The sequence below is a fragment of the Hemiscyllium ocellatum genome, chromosome 1, assembly GCF_020745735.1.
Source record: "Hemiscyllium ocellatum isolate sHemOce1 chromosome 1, sHemOce1.pat.X.cur, whole genome shotgun sequence".
NCBI classification, from domain to species: Eukaryota; Metazoa; Chordata; class Chondrichthyes; order Orectolobiformes; family Hemiscylliidae; genus Hemiscyllium; species Hemiscyllium ocellatum.
The window spans coordinates 9,938,339-9,955,185 of record NC_083401.1 but is presented as its reverse complement, the minus strand read 5'-3'; the positions used below and the strand labels follow the sequence as shown (position 1 = coordinate 9,955,185).

Below are 16,847 nucleotides of genomic sequence, written 5' to 3'. Positions count from 1 at the left end.
CTGTCCCCATCAAACACTCCCAGGACAGGGGCAGCACGGGGTTAGATACAGAGTAAAGCTCCCCCTACACTGTCGCCATCAAACACCCTCAGGACATGGACAGCACGGGGTTAGGTACAGAGTAAAACCCCTCTACACTGTCCCCCATCAAACACTCCCAGGACAGGGACAGCACAGGGTCAGATACAGAGTAAAACAGCCTCTACACTGACCCCATCAAACACTCCCAGGACAGGGACAGCACGGGGTTGGATACAGAGTAAAGCTTCCTCTACACTGTCGCCATCAAACACTTCCAGGACAGGGACAGCACGGGGTTAGATACAGAGTAAAGCTCCCTCTACACTGTCCCCCATCAAACACTCCCAGGACAGGGACAGCACAGGGTTAGATACAGAGTAAAGGTCCCTCTACACTGTCCCCATCAAACATCCCCAGGACAGGGACAGCACGGGGTTAGATATAGAGTAAAGCTCCTTCTACACTGTCCCCATCAAACGCTCCCAGGACAGGGACAGCACGGGGTTAGATACAGAGTAAAGGTCCCTCCACATGTCCCATCAAACACCCTAAGGACATGGACAGCACGGGGTTAGGTACAGAGTAAAGCTCCCTCTACACTGTCCCCCATCAAACACTCCCAGGACAGGGACAGCACGGGGTTAGATACAGAGTAAAGCTCCCTCTACACTGTCCCCCATCAAACACTCCCAGGACAGGGACAGCACGGGGTTAGATACAGAGTAAAGCTCCCTCTACACTGTCCCCATCAAACACTCCCAGGACAGGGACAGCACGGCGTTAGATACAGAGTAAAGCTCACTCTACACTGTCCCCCATCAAACACTCCCAGGGCAGGGACAGCACGGGGTTAGATACAGAGTAAACCTGCCTCTACACTGTCCCCATCAAACACTCCCAGGACAGGGACAGCACGGGGTTAGATACAGAGTAAAGCTCACTCTACACTGTCCCCCATCAAACACTCCCAGGACAGGGACAGCACGGGGTTAGAGACAGAGTCAAGCTCCCTCTACACTGTCCCCATCAAACACTCTCAGGACAGGGACAGCACAGGGTTAGATACAGAGTAAAGCTCCCTCTACACTGTCCCCCATCAAACACTCCCAGGACAGGGACAGCACAGGGTTAGATACAGAGTAAAACTGCCTCTACACTGTCCCCATCAAACACTCCCAGGACAGGGACAGCACGGGGTTAGATACAGAGTAAAGCTCTCTCTACACTGTCCCTATCAAACACTCTCAGGACAGGGACAGCACGGGGTTAGATACAGAGTAAAGCTCCCTCTACACTGTCCCCATCAAACACTCTCAGGACAGGGACAGCACGGGGTTAGATACAGAGTAAAGCTTCCTCTACACTGTCCCCCATCAAACACTCCCAGGACAGGGACAGCACAGCGTTAGATACAGAGTAAAGCTCACTCTACACTGTCCCCATCAAACACTCCCAGGACAGGGACAGCACGGGGTTAGATACAGAGTAAAGCTCCCTCTACACTGTCCCCATCCAACACTCCCAGGACAGGGACAGCACGGGGTTAGATACAGAGTAAAGCTTCCTCCACACTGTCGCCATCAAACACTTCCAGGACAGGGACAGCACGGGGTTAGATACAGAGTAAAGCTCCCTCTACACTGTCCCCCATCAAACACTCCCAAGACAGGGACAGCACTGGGTTAGATACAGAGTAAAGCTCCCTCTACACTGTCCCCCATCAAACACTCCCAGGACAGGGACAGCACAGGGTTAGATACAGAGTAAAGCTCCCTCTACACTGTCCCCCATCAAACACTCCCAGGACAGGGACAGCACAGGGTTAGAAACAGTGTAAAGCTCCCTCTACACAGTCCCCATCAAACACTCTCAGGAAAGGGACAGCACGGGGTTAAATACAGAGTAAAGCTCTCTCTACACTGTCCCCCATCAAACTCTCCCAGGACAGGGACAGCACGGGGTTAGATACAGAGTAAAGCTCCCTCTACACTGTCCCCATCAAACACTCTCAGGACAGCGACAGCACGGGGTTAGATACAGAGTGAAGCTCACTCTACACTGTCCCCCATCAAACACTCCCAGGACAGGGACAGCACAGGGTTAGAGACAGAGTGAAGCTCCCTCTACACAGTCCCCATCAAACACTCTCAGCAAAGGGACAGCACGGGGTTAGATACAGAGTAAAGCTCTCTCTACACTGTCCCCCATCAAACTCTCCCAGGACAGGGACAGCACACAGTTAGATACAGAGTAAAGCTCCCTCTACACTGTCACCATCAAACACTCTCAGGACAGGGACAGCACGGGGTTAGATACAGAGTAAAGCTCCTTCTACACTGTCCCCCATCACACACTCCCAGGACAGGGACAGCACAGGGTTAGATACAGAGTAAAGCTCGCACTGCACTGTCCCCATCAAACTCTCTCAGGACAGGGACAGCACGGGCTTAGATACAGAGTAAAGCTCCCTCTACACCGTCCCCATCGAACACTCCCAGGACAGGGACAGCACGGGGTTAGATACAGAGTAAAGCTCACTCTACACTGTCCCCATCAAACACTCTCAGGACAGGGACAGCACGGGGTTAGATACAGAGTAAAGCTTCCGCTACACTGTCCTCCATCAAACACTCTCAGGACAGGGACAGCACGGGGTTAGATACAGTGTAAAGCTCCCTCTACACTGTCCCCCATCAAACACTCCCAGGACAGGGACAGCACAGGGTTAGATACAGAGTAAATCTCTCTCTACACTGTCCCCATCAAACACTCTCAGGACAGGGACAGCACACGGTTAGATACAGAGTAAAGCTCCCTCTACACTGTCCCCATCAAACTCTCAGGACAGGGACAGCACGGGGTTAGATACAGGGTAAAGCTCCTTCTACACTGTCCCCAACAAACACTCCCAGGACAGGGACAGCACGGGGTTAGATACAGAGTAAAGCTCTCTCTACACTGTCCCCATCAAACACTCTCAGGACAGGGACAGCACGGGGTTAGATACAGAGTAAAGCTCCCTCTACACTGTCCCCATCAAACACTCTCAGGACAGGGACAGCACGGGGTTAGATACAGTGTAAAGCTCCCTCTACACTGTCCCCCATCAAACACTCTCAGGACAGGGACAGCACGGGGTTAGATACAGAGTAAAGCTCCCTCTACACTGTCCCCCATCACACACTCCCAGGACAGGGACAGCACGGGGTTAGATATAGAGTAAAGCTCCTTCTACACTGTCCCCAACAAACACTCCCAGGACAGGGACAGCACGGGGTTAGATACAGAGTAAAGCTCCCTCTACACTGTCCCCATCAAACACTCCCAGGACAGGGACAGCACGGGGTTAGATACAGAGTAAAGCTTCCGCTACACTGTCCCCCATCAAACACTCCCAAGACAGGGACAGCACAGGGTTAGATACAGAGTAAAGCTCCCTCTACACTGTCCCCATCAAACACTCCCAGGACAGGGACAGCACGGGGTTAGATACAGAGTAAAGCTCTCTCTACACTGTCCCCCATCAAACACTCCCAGGACAGGGACAGCACAGGGTTAGAAACAGTGTAAAGCTCCCTCTACACTGTCCCCATCAAACACTCTCAGGACAGGGACAGCACGGGGTTAGATACAGAGTAAAGCTCCCTCTACACTGTCGCCATCAAACACTTCCAGGACAGGGACAGCACGGTGTTAGATACAGAGTCAAGCTCCCTCTACACTGTCCCCCATCAAACACTCCCAGGACAGGGACAGCACAGGGTTAGAGACAGAGTGAAGCTCCCTCTACACTGTCCCCCATCAAACACTCCCAGGACAGGGACAGCACAGGGTTAGAGACAGAGTGAAGCTCCCTCTACACTGTCCCCCATCAAACACTCCCAGGACAGGGACAGCACAGGGTTAGATACAGAGTAAAACTCCCTCTACACTGTCCCCATCAAACACTCCCAGGACACGGACAGCACAGGGTTAGATACAGAGTAAAGCTTCCTCTACACTGTCCCCATCAAACACTCCCAGGACAGGGACAGCACAGGGTTAGATACAGAGTAAAGCTCCCTCTACACTGTCCCCATCAAACACTCTCAGGACAGGGACAGCACGGGGTTAGGTACAGAGTAAAGCTCCCTCTACACTGTCCCCATCAAACACTCCCAGGACATGGACAGCACAGGGTTAGATACAGAGTAAAGCTCCCTCTACACTGTCCCCATCAAACACTCCCAGGACAGGGACAGCACGGGGTTAGATATAGAGTAAAGCTCCCTCTACACTGTCCCCCATCAAACACTCTCAGGACAGGGACAGCACACGGTTAGATACAGAGTAAAGCTCCCTCTACACTGTCCCCATCAAACTCTCCCAGGACAGGGACAGCACGGGGTTAGATACAGAGTAAAGCTCCCTCTACACTGTCCCCATCAAACACTCTCAGGACAGGGACAGCACGGGGTTAGATACAGAGTAAAGCTTCCTCTACACTGTCCCTATCAAACACTCTCAGGACAGGGACAGCACGTGGTTAGATAAAGAGTAAAGCTCCCTCTACACTGTCCCCCATCAAACACTCCCCGGACAGGGACAGCATGGGGTTAGATACAGAGTAAATCTCCCTCTACACTGTCCCCATCAAACACTCTCAGGACAGGGACAGCACGGGGTTAGATACAGAGTAAAGCTCCCTCTACACTGTCGCCATCAAACACTTCCAGGACAGGGACAGCACGGTGTTAGATACAGAGTCAAGCTCCCTCTACACTGTCCCCCATCAAACACTCCCAGGACAGGGACAGCACAGGGTTAGAGACAGAGTGAAGCTCCCTCTACACTGTCCCCCATCAAACACTCCCAGGACAGGGACAGCACAGGGTTAGAGACAGAGTGAAGCTCCCTCTACACTGTCCCCCATCAAACACTCCCAGGACAGGGACAGCACAGGGTTAGATACAGAGTAAAGCTCCCTCTACACTGTCCCCATCAAACACTCCCAGGACACGGACAGCACAGGGTTAGATACAGAGTAAAGCTCCCTCTACACTGTCCCCATCAAACACTCCCAGGACAGGGACAGCACGGGGTTAGATACAGAGTAAAGCTCCCTCTACACTGTCCCCCATCAAACACTCTCAGGACAGGGACAGCACACGGTTAGATACAGAGTAAAGCTCCCTCTACACTGTCCCCATCAAACACTCCCAGGACAGGGACAGCACGGGGTTAGATACAGAGTAAAGCTCCCTCTACACTGTCCCCATCAAACACTCTCAGGACAGGGACAGCACGGGGTTAGATACAGAGTAAAGCTTCCTCTACACTGTCCCTGTCAAACACTCTCAGGACAGGGACAGCACGTGGTTAGATAAAGAGTAAAGCTCCCTCTACACTGTCCCCCATCAAACACTCCCCGGACAGGGACAGCATGGGGTTAGATACAGAGTAAAGCTCCCTCTACACTGTCCCCATCAAACACTCTCAGGACAGGGACAGCACGGGGTTAGGTACAGAGTAAAGCTCCCTCTACACTGTCCCCATCAAGCACTCCCAGGACAGGGACAGCACTGGGTTAGAGACAGAGTGAAGCTTCCTCTACACTGTCCCCATCAAACACTCCCAGGACAGGGACAGCACAGGGTTAGATACAGAGTAAAGCTCCCTCTACACTGTCTCCATCAAACACTCCCAGGACAGGGACAGCACGGGGTTAGATTCAGAGTACAGCTCCCTCTACACTGTCCCCATCAAACACTCCCAGGACAGGGACAGTTTGTTGTTGTGGGTATTGAGGAGGTCACAGCAGCAGTCAGTGATCAGCCTGCCCTGCCATTTGAGAAGCTCCTGGATGTCTTGACTATGTTCTCACCTCCTCACTCCCGTCTGCCTCCCACCTCCCCTCCTGTCTGCCTCCCACCTCCCCTCCCGTCTGCCTCCCTCCTCCCCTCCTGTCTGCTTCCCTCCTCCCACCTCCCCTCCTCTCTGCCTCCCACCTCCCCTCCCGTCTGCCTCCCACCTCCCCTCCCGTCTGCCTCCCACCTCCCCTCCTCTCTGCCTCCCACCTCCCCTCCTCTCTGCCTCCCACCTCCCCTCCTGTCTGCTTCCCTCCTCCCACCTCCCCTCCCGTCTGCCTCCCACCTCCCCTCCCGTCTGCCTCCCATCTCCCCTCCCGTCTGTTTCCCACCTCCCCTCCTCTCAGCCTCCCACCTTCCCTCCTCTCTGCCTCCCACCTCCCCTCCTCTCTGCCTCCCACCTTCCCTCCTCTCTGCCTCCCACCTTCCCTCCTCTCTGCCTCCCACCTCCCCTCCTCTCTGCCTCCCACCTCCCCTCCTCTCTGCCTCCCACCTTCCCTCCTCTCTGCCTCCCACCTTCCCTCCTCTCTGCCTCCCACCTCCCCTCCCGTCTGCCTCCCACCTCCCCTCCTCTCTGCCTCCCACCTCCCCTCCCCATTCCCTGTCCAATCAGTTTGGACCTCTGCTTCCAAACCTTCAAAGGCCCAACCCTCACTGCTGTCCTGGGACAAATATTCTCACAGTCTAAAGCTCAGACTGGAAGGATCTTGGAGCTGCATTAGACCCTTCAACCCATCCAGTTGGTCCTGCTCCATTATTTAATCATTGCTGATATGTCTCTCAACTGTAATTATTGATCCAGTCACCATTCTACAACCAACCTATCTCAGTCTCAACTGCACTCAATAACTTGTAGGGGATACTCGGACCCGAGGGCACAGCCTCAGGGTGAGGGGATGATCCTTTAGAACTGAGATGAGGAGGAATCTCTTCAGCCAGAGGGTGGGGAATCCGGGGAACACATTCCCACAGAGGGCTGGGGAGGGCAAGTCACTGAGTGTGTTTAAGACAGAGATAGTTAGGCTCCTGATTGGTAAGGGGGTCAAGGGTTACAGGGAGAAGGCAGGAGAATGGGGTCGAGAAATATTAGATTACTTACTTACTTACAGTGTGGAAACAGGCCCTTCGGCCCAACAAGTCCACACCGACCCACCCATACCCCTACATTTACCCCTTACCTAACACTACGGACAATTTAGCTTGGCCAATTCACCTGACCCGCACATCTTTGGACTGTGGGAGGAAACCGGAGTACCCGGAGGAAACCCACGCTGACACGGGGAGAACGTGCAAACTCCACACAGTCAGTCGCCTGAGGCGGGAATCGAACCCGGGTCTCAGGCGCTGTGAGACAGCAGCGCTAACCACTGTGCCGCCCAAAAATAAATATGTCAGCCACGATTGAATGGTGGAACACACTCAGATGGGTTAAATGGCCTTTTCTGATCCTATTTCTTATGGTCCAATGGTCTAAAGATCCTCTAAGAAACTGTCCCTGCCCGTGTCTCTGTATTAATGGGAGAATCATGATTCTTAGCCTGTCTCCCCTCGATTTGGTCTCCCCCACAATAGGAAACATCTTCTGGTATCTACACTGACCCCTGCCCTCAGGATAGTTCATCTCATTTCTTAACCCTAACGGATACAGGCCTACTCCGTTCAACCCCCTTCCTCATAAGGTGAACCTTTTATACCAGGGATGAGTCAAATGGACCCTCCCTAAACTGCTCCTGCCACAACTCTGACTTCTTTCAAATGTAAGATCAAATATTCCAAAGTACTGCAGGTGTGATCTCACCACTGCCCTGTTCAAATGCAACACAGACTCTACTTTTATATTCCAGTTCTCTAACTTGTTGTGATCCATGGACCAGGATTCCCAGATTCCTCTGCAATCTCTCTGCATTTAGATAGCGTTCTGTTTTTCTATTCTTCCTGCCAAAATGGCTGAGTTTGCATTTACCCACTTAATATTGCATCTGGCAAAAGTTTTAATCCTCCATTGACCTGCCCATATTCCTTTGCATTCCTCTCTTATTCCTCTTAACAACTTAATTCCCACTTCACTCAGTGTTATCGGTAAATTTAATCCTGTTACAATCTAGCTTTGATGGATTCCTGGTAAATAAATTCTAATAATCCTGCAAATCGGTGCAGTCCTGCAGCAAACCACAAGGGGTCAGGGTTTGTGAGGTGAGGGGCAGTGTCAACCACCCTGCCCCAGGGGGCAGGTATTGGTCTCAGTACCTAGGTGGTGCTCTAGTGTCACCAAGTGGTGGAAGGCAGGACTGCAGGAAGACCCCCAGAGGAACTCCGGTGACAATCAAATGAGTTAAAAAAATCACACAACAGCAGGTTATAGTATAAGAGGTTTATTTGGAAGCATCAGCTTTCGGAGCGCTGCCCCTTCATCAGGTAATTGTGGAGAATAAGGTCGTGAGACACAGAATTTGAAACAAATCTGACGAGATCAGACATGAAACCAAACTCCAAAATGGCATTTTATAAAATACAGCAGAGCGTATTAATGTCACTACTCTCCAATGTCATCTTAAGTCACAGAAAAATAAAGCAAAAGATAGATGTAAAGGCATAAAAATAAAGTAGGTAGTCTGGGCTGAGATTAGAAACAGGAAAGAAGAGGTCTCCCTGTTGGGAGTTTTCTACAGGCCTCCGAACTGTTCCAGGGATCTAGAGGAAAGGATAGCAAAGATGATTTGTGATTCCTTCGACACTGAAGGAGCCCATGGCCAAGACCTGGACAATATGCAGCCTTTGAGCTGATAGGTGGCAGGTGACATTTGTGCTGCACGGGTACCAGGCAATGATCCCTCTCCAATCCAGCCCCTGCCCTTTGACATTCAGTGGTGTGACCATCACTGAATCCCTCAGTATCAGTTCCCTGGGGTTGTGCCTTCCAAATTCTTTTATTTGTTCACAGGCCGGCGAGGCCAGCGTTTATTACCCACCCCTAAGAGTCAACCACCTTGCTGTGGGTCTGGAGTCACATGTAGGACAGACCAGGTGAGGATGGCAGTTTCCTTCCCTCAAGGATATTAATGATCCAGGTGGACTTTTTCCAACAACTGACAATAATTTCACGGTCATCATTAGTCTTCCAATTCCAGGATTTTATTGAATTCAAATTCCACCGTCTGCAATGGCAGGGTGCAGACCTGAGTTTTCAGAACATGTCGAAAATGTGTTGCTGGTTAAAGCACAGCAGGTCAGGCAGCATCCAAGGAACAGGAAATTCGACGTTTCGGGCCAGAGCCCTTCATCAGGAATGAGGAGAGGGTGCCAGGCAGGCTAAGATAAAAGGTAGGGAGGAGGGACTTGGGGGAGGGGGCGATGGAGGTGGGATAGGTGGAAGGAGGTCAAGGTGAGGGTGATAGGCCGGAGTGGGGTGGGGGCGGAGAGGTCAGGAAGAGGATTGCAGGTTAGGAGGGCGGTGCTGAGTTCAAGGGAATCGACTGAGACAAGGTGGGGGGAGGGGAAATGAGGAAACTGGAGAAATCTGACTTCATTCCTTGTGGTTGGAGGGTTCCCAGGCGGAAGATGAGGCGCTCTTCCTCCAACCATCGTGTTGTTATGTTTTGCCGGTGGAGGAGTCCAAGGACCTGCATGTCCTCGGTGGAGTGGGAGGGAGAGTTAAAGTGTTGAGCCACGGGGTGGTTGGGTTGGTTGATCCGGGCGTCCCTGAGGTGTTATCTGAAGCGTTCCGCAAGTAAGCGGCCCGTCTCCCCAATATAGAGGAGGCCACATCGGGTGCAGCGGATGCAATAGATGATGTGTGTGGAGGTACAGGTGAACTTGTGGCGGATATGGAAGGATCCCTTGGGGCCTTGGAGGGAAGTGAGGGAGGGGGTGTGGGCGCAAGTTTTACATTTCCTGCGGTTGCAGGGGAAGGTGCCGGGAGTGGAGGTTGGGTTGGTGGGGGGTGTGGACCTGACGAGGGACTCACGAAGGGAGTGGTCTTTGCGGAACACTGATAGGGGAGGGGAGGGAAATATATCCCTGGTGGTGGGGTCCATTTGGAGGTGGCGGAAATGACGGCGGATGATACGTTGTATACGGAGGTTGGTGGGGTGGTAGGTGAGAACCAGTGGGGTTCTATCTTGGTGGCGGTTGGAGGAGCGGGGCTCAAGGGCGGAGGAGTGGGAAGTGGAGGAGATGCGTTGGAGGGCATCGTCGATCACGTCTGGGGGGAATCTGCGGTCCTTGAAGAAGGAGGCCATCTGGGCTGTGTGGTGTTGGAACTGGTCCTCCTGGGAGCAGATGCGGCGGAGACGAAGGAATTGGGAATATGGGATGGAGTTTTTACAGGGGGCAGGGTGGGAGGAGGTGTAGTCCAGGTAGCTGTGGGAGTCAGTCGGTTTATAATAGATGTCTGTGTTGAGTCGGTCGCCCGAGATAGAGATGGAAAGGTCTAGGAAGGGGAGGGAGGAGTCTGAGACAGTCCAGGTGAATTTGAGGTCGGGATGGAAGGTGTTGGTAAAGTTGGTGAACTGTTCAACCTCCTCGTGGGAGCACGAGGCAGCGCCGATACAGTCATCGATGTAGCGGAGGAAAAGGTGGGGGGTGGTGCCAGTGTAGTTGCGGAAGATGGACTGTTCCACATATCCTACGAAGAGGCAGGCATAGCTGGGGCCCATGCGGGTGCCCATGGCAACTCCTTTAGTTTGGAGGAAGTGGGAGGATTGGAAAGAGAAGTTATTCAGGGTGAGGACCAGTTCAGTCAGTCGAAGGAGGGTGTCAGTGGAAGGGTACTGGTTGGTGCGGCGGGAAAGGAAGAAGCGGAGGGCTTTGAGTCCTTCGTGATGGGGGATGGAGGTGTACAGGGACTGGATGTCCATCGTGAAGATAAGGCGTTGGGGACTGGGGAAGCGAAAATCCTGGAGGAGCTGGAGGGCGTGGATGGTGTCCCGAACGTAGGTGGGGAGTTCTTGGACTAAAGGGGACAGAACCGTGTCGAGGTACGCGGAGATGAGTTCGGTGGGGCAGGAGCAGGCTGAGACAATGGGTCGGCCGGGGCAGGCAGGTTTGTGGATTTTGGGCAGGAGGTAGAAACGGGCGGTGCGGGGTTGTGGGACTATGAGGTTGGAGGCGGTGGATGGGAGATCCCCTGAGGTGATGAGGTTATGGATGGTCTGGGAGATGATGGTTTGGTGGTGGGAGGTGGGGTCATGGTCAAGGGGGCGATAGGAGGAGGTGTCCGCGAGCTGGCGTTTGGCCTCAGCGGTATAAAGGTCGGTGCGCCAAACTACTACCGCGCCTCCCTTGTCTGCCGGTTTGATGGTGAGGTTGGGGTTGGAGCGGAGGGAGGGGAGGGCTGCATGTTCCGAGGGTGAGAGGTTGGAGTGGGTGAGAGGGGTGGAGAGGTTGAGTCGGTTAATGTCGCGGCGGCAGTTGGCTATAAAGAGGTCGAGGGCGGGTAGGAGGCCTGCACGGGGTGTCCAGGTGGATGGGGTGAGTTGGAGGCGGGAGAAGGGGTCGTCAGAGGGTGGGCGGGAGTCTTGGTTGTGAAAGTAGGCACGGAGGCGAAGGCGGCGGAAGAATTGTTCAATATCTCGCCTCGTGTTGAACTCATTAATCCGAGGGCGTAGGGGAACGAAGGTGAGGCCCCTGCTGAGGACTGATCTTTCATCCTCAGAGAGGGGGAGATCTGGAGGGATGGTGACGATCCGGCAAGGCTGGGAGCTAGGACCTGGTGTGAGGCTGGAGCTGGGAGTGGGGGTGGGGTTAAGGGCGGGGACAGTGATCGATGTAGGGGCGGAGTTAGATGTGGTGACGTTGCTCGGTGTGGGGGCGGGGTCAAGCGTGGGGGCGGGGTCATGCGTCAGGTCTCTGGATTAATAGCTGAAAATGTGTTGCTGGTCAAAGCACAGCAGGCCAGGCAGCATCTCAGGAATAGAGAATTCGATGTTTCGAGCATAAGTCCTTCATATTAATGTCACTACTCTCCAGTGTCATCTTAAGTCACAGAAAAATAAAGCAAAAGATAGATGTAAAGGCATAAAAATAAAGTAGGTAGTCTGGGCTGAGGTTAGAAACAGGAAAGAAGAGGTCTCCCTGTTGGGAGTTTTCTACAGGCCTCCGAACTGTTCCAGGGATCTAGAGGAAAGGATAGCAAAGATGATTCTTGATTGGAGCAGATGCTGTGGGGTCTTCAACTTATTAAATATTGACTGTGAATACTATAGTTCAAGTACTTCAGATGGGTCAGTGTTTGTCCAATGTATGCAGGCGGGTTCCCTGACACAGTATGTATACAGGTCAACAAGGGGTGAGGCCACATTAGATTTGGTACTGGGTAATGAACCCAGCCAGGTGTTAGATTTGGAGGTAGGTGAGCACTTTGGTGATAGTGACCACAATTCAGTTATGTTTACTTTAGTGATGGAAAGGGATAGGTATACACCGGAGGGCAAGAGATATAGCTGGGGGAAAGGCAATTACGATGTGATTAGACAACTTTTAGGATGCACTGCATGGGGAAGGAACCTGCAGGCATGGGCACAACAGAAATGTGGAGTTTAATCAAGGAACAGCTACTGTTTGTCGTTTGTTAATATGTACCTGTCAGACAGGGAGGAAGTTGTCGAGTGTAGGAGCAGTAGTTTACGAAGAAAGTTTAACCTCTTGTCAAGAGGAAGAAGAAGGTTTATGTTAGGATGAGATGTGAAGGCTCATTTAGGGTGATTGAGAGAATCAAGTCAGCTAGGAAAGACCTCGAGAGAGCTAAGATGAGCGAGAAGGGGACATGAGACGTTGTTGGCGGATAGGATCAGGGAGAATCCTAAAACCTTCTACAGGTATATAAGGGATAAAAGAATGACAAGAGTAAGATTAGGGCCAATCAAGGACAGTAGTGGTGTCAGTGAAGATAGGGGAAGCGCTAAATGAATATTTTTCATGAGTATTCACACTGGAAAAAGACAGTGTTGTCAAGAAGAATACTGAGAAACAGGCTACTCGACTAGATGGGATTGAGGTTCACAAGGAGGAGGTGTTAGAAATTCTGGAAAGTGTGAAAATAGATAAGTCTCTGGGGCTGGATGGGATTTAGCCTTGGATTCTCTGGGAAACCAGGGAGGAGATTGCCAAGCCTTTGGCTTTGATCTTTATGTCGTCCTTGTCTACAGGAATAGTACCAAAAGACTGGAGGATAGCAAATGTTGTTCCCTTATTCAAGAAGGGGAGTAGAGACAACCCTGGTAGACCAGTGAGCCTGACTTCAGTTGTGGGTCAAGTGTTGGAAAGGTTATAAGAGATAGGAGTTATAATCATTTAGAAAGGAATAAGTCGATTAGGGATAGTCAACGTGGTTTTGTGAAGGGCAGGTCGTGCCTCACAAACCTTATTGAGTTCTTTGAGAAGGTGACCAAACAGGTGAATGAGGGTAAAGTGGTTGATGTGGTGTATATGGATTTCAGTAAGGGGTTTGATAAGGTTCCCCACGGCAGGCTATTGTACAAAATACGAAGGCATGGGATTGAGGATGATTTAGCGGTTTGGATCAGAAATTGGCTAGCTGAAAGGAGACAGAGGGTGGTGGTTGATGGGAAATATTCATCCTGGGGTTCAGTTACCAGTGGGGTACCACAAGGATTTGTTTGGGTCCACTGCTGCTGGTCATTTTTATAAACGTCCTGGATGTGGGTGTAGAAGGATGGGTTAGTAACTTGCAGATGACACTAAGGTCGGTGGAGTTGTGGATAGTGACGAAGGATGTTGTGGGTTACAGAGGGACACAGATAAACTGCAGAGCTGGGCTGAGAGGTGGCAAATGGAGTTTAATGTGAATAAGTATGAGGTGATTCACTTTGGTCAGAGTAAAAGGAATGCAGAGTACTGGGCTTATGGTAAGATTCTTGGGAGTGCAGATGAGCAGAGAGATCTCAGTGTCCAGGTACACAGATCCCTGAAAGTTGCCACCCAGATTGACAGGGTTGTGAAGAAGGCAGACAGTGTGTTAGTGCTTATTGGCAGAGGGATTGAGTTTCAGAGCCATGAGGTCATGCTGCAGCCGTACAAAACACTGGTACGGCCACACTTGGACTATTGTGTACAGTTCTGGTCACTGCATTATAGGAAGGATATGGAAGCTTTGGAGATTTACTCAAATGTTGCCTGGTACAGAGGGAAGAAAAATGTGGTGCTGGAAAAGTGCAGCAGGTCAGGCAGCATCCAAGGGCTCCTGAAGAAAGGCTTATGCCAGAAACGTCAATTCTCCTGCTCCTTGGATGCTGCCTGACCTGCTGCGCTTTTCCAGCAACACATTTTTCAGCTCTGATCTCCAGCATCTGCAGTCCTCACTTTCTCCTGGTATGGAGGGAAGGCCTTATGAGGAAAGGCCAAGGGACTTGAGGCTGTTTTCATTAGAGAGAAGCAGGTTGAGAGATGACTTAATAGAGACATATAAGATGATCAGAGGGTTAGATAGGGTGGACAGGGAGAGCCTTTTTCCAAGTATGGTGATGGTGAGCACGAGGGGACATAGCTTTAAATTGAGGGGTAATAGATATAGGACAGATGTCAGAGGTAGTTTCTTTACTCAGAGAGTAGGAGGGCCATGAAACACACTGCCTGCAACAGCAGTAGACTCGCCAACTTTAAGGGCATTTAAATGGTCATTGGATAGGTATATGGGCGAGAATGGAATAGTGTAGGTTAGATGAGCCTCAGATTAGTGGGGCAACATCGAGGGCCGAAGGGCCTGTACTGCGCTGGTATGTTCTATGTTCAATGAAATAGAGAAATAAAGAAAGAAATATAAAGAAATAACACTGATCCATCACCTCCCCATAATCTGTTACCTCTACTATCTCGAAGGACAAGGGCAGCAGATACATGGGAACAAATAAATATCTGGAATTAAGGATCTAATGACGACAATGAATCCATTGCCAATTGTTGGGAAAAATCCATCTGGTTCACTTTAGGGAAGGAAACTACCACCCTTACCAGGTCTGGCCTACACGTGACTCCAGACCCACAGTAATGTGGTTGACTCTTAATTGCCCTCTGGGTAATTAGGGACGGGCAATAAATGCTGGGCCTAGGATAACGACGCCCTCATCCTGGATATAAATAAAACAAAATAAAATCCAGCCAGGCACAGGTACAGAACTCCACGCAGGATCAGTGTACACTTGAGACAGAACATGTCCCTGCCCCCTCACTACTGAGACCGGAATGAATTCCCACTGGCTGTGTCTTTGCTTCAGGATTGAACGGATTATTACTCCCCGCTTGGCCCTGACTGCGGCTGAGTTCCTGGCCTATCAGTGTGAGAAGCATGTGCTGGTCATCCTGACGGATATGAGCTCATACGCAGAGGCTCTGCGGGAGGTGAGTGACCACCTTACGCCCAAATTCCCCACCCCACCCCCACCCTGAAAGGTTCAGAGTCCAGGCCGGGGTCGAAGGTGACGCGGGAGGCAGAGGGAAAGGGCGTAGTGAGTAGTGAGTTCACATTGGGTTTAATCGTGGGGGGGGGGGGGGGGGAGGAGAATGAGAATTCTGACAAAAAATCAAAACCAAACGAGCCGCGGATGCTCTAAGTCAAACAGATGTTGCTGGAAAAGCTCAGCAGGTCGGGCAGCGTGCCGAGGAGAGAAATCGGAGTTAGCGTTTTTGGGTAGGGTGACTGGACCAGATGTTGCCGAATCTTCTGAGCTCTCACACCAACCTCTGACTGACTAACGGTGTCAGGGTGCAGTGAGTTCCAAAACTCCGACCGCGGTTAGGAACCAGAACCCAATAAAGATGGACATTGGCAGATCTGAGGAGAGATTGAGGAAACTGGGCCAGTCGTCCCTCATGTTTTTCCCCCTGCCTGGTAAATCTTGAAGTGGAACAGTCTTGGGTAGAGGAATTGAGTTCCGGAGTCCTGAGGTCATGTTGCAGTTGTATAAGAGCTGAAAATGTGTTGCTGGTCAAAGCACAGCAGGCCAGGCAGCATCTCAGGAATAGGGAATTCGACGTTTCAAGCATAAGCCCTTCATCAGGAATTCCTGATGAAGGGCTTATGCTCGAAACGTCGAATTCCCTATTCCTGAGATGCTGCCTGGCCTGCTGTGCTTTGACCAGCAACACATTTTCAGCTGTGATCTCCAGCATCTGCAGACCTCATTTTTTACTCGCAGTTGTATAAGACTCTGGTGCGGCCTCATCTGGAGTATTGTGTGCAGTTTTGGTCACCATACTACAGGAAGGATGTGGAGGCACTGGAACGGGTGCAGAGGAGGTTTACCAGGATGTTGCCTGGTATGGTAGGAAGGTCGTATGAGGAAAGGCTGAGGCACTTGGGGCTGTTCTCATTGGAGAAAAGAAGGTTTAGTGGTGACTTGATAGAGGTGTACAAGATGATTAGGGGTTTAGATAGGGTTGACCATGAGAACCTTTTTCCACGTATGGAGTCAGATATTATGAGGGGGCATAGCTTTAAATTAAGGGGTGGTAGGTATAGGACAAATGTTAGGGGTAGATTCTTTACTCAGCGGGTTGTGAGTTCATGGAATGCCCTGCCAGTAGCAGTGGTGGACTCTTCCTCTTTATGGGCATTTAAACGGGCATTGGATAGGCATATGGAGGATAGTGGGCTAGTGTAGGTTAGGTGGGCTTGGATCGGTGCAACATCGAGGGCCGAAGGGCCTGTACTGTGCTGTATATTTCTATGTTCTATAATGGGCGGGACATTTAGGACAAAGATGAGGATTAATTACCTCACTTAGAGAGTAATAAATCACTGGAATTGTCTATCACTCAAGGGCATGAAAAATCTTTGGTGGGTAGGATCAAGGATAACCCCAAGGCCTTTTATGCGTATGTGAGAAACATGAGAATGATGAGAACGAGGGTAGGTCCGATCAAGGACAGTAGTGGGAGACTGTGTATTGAGTCGGAAGAGATAGGAGAGGTCTTGAATGAGTACTTTTCTTCAGTATTTACGAACGAGAGGGACCGTATTGGTGA

The 16,847-nt window shown here is 51.2% G+C and overlaps 1 protein-coding gene across 2 annotated transcripts in view; it reads left to right on the top strand.

Moving 5' to 3' along the window:
• LOC132822324 (V-type proton ATPase subunit B-like) overlaps positions 1-16,847 on the top strand; it is a 97,213-nt gene that overhangs the window by 64,164 nt on the left and 16,202 nt on the right. For both annotated transcript variants that reach the window (XM_060835694.1, XM_060835601.1), the window contains one exon: positions 15,098-15,221. In XM_060835694.1, the coding sequence (XP_060691677.1) occupies positions 15,098-15,221 (124 nt within the window). The remainder of the gene's footprint in view (positions 1-15,097; positions 15,222-16,847) is intronic.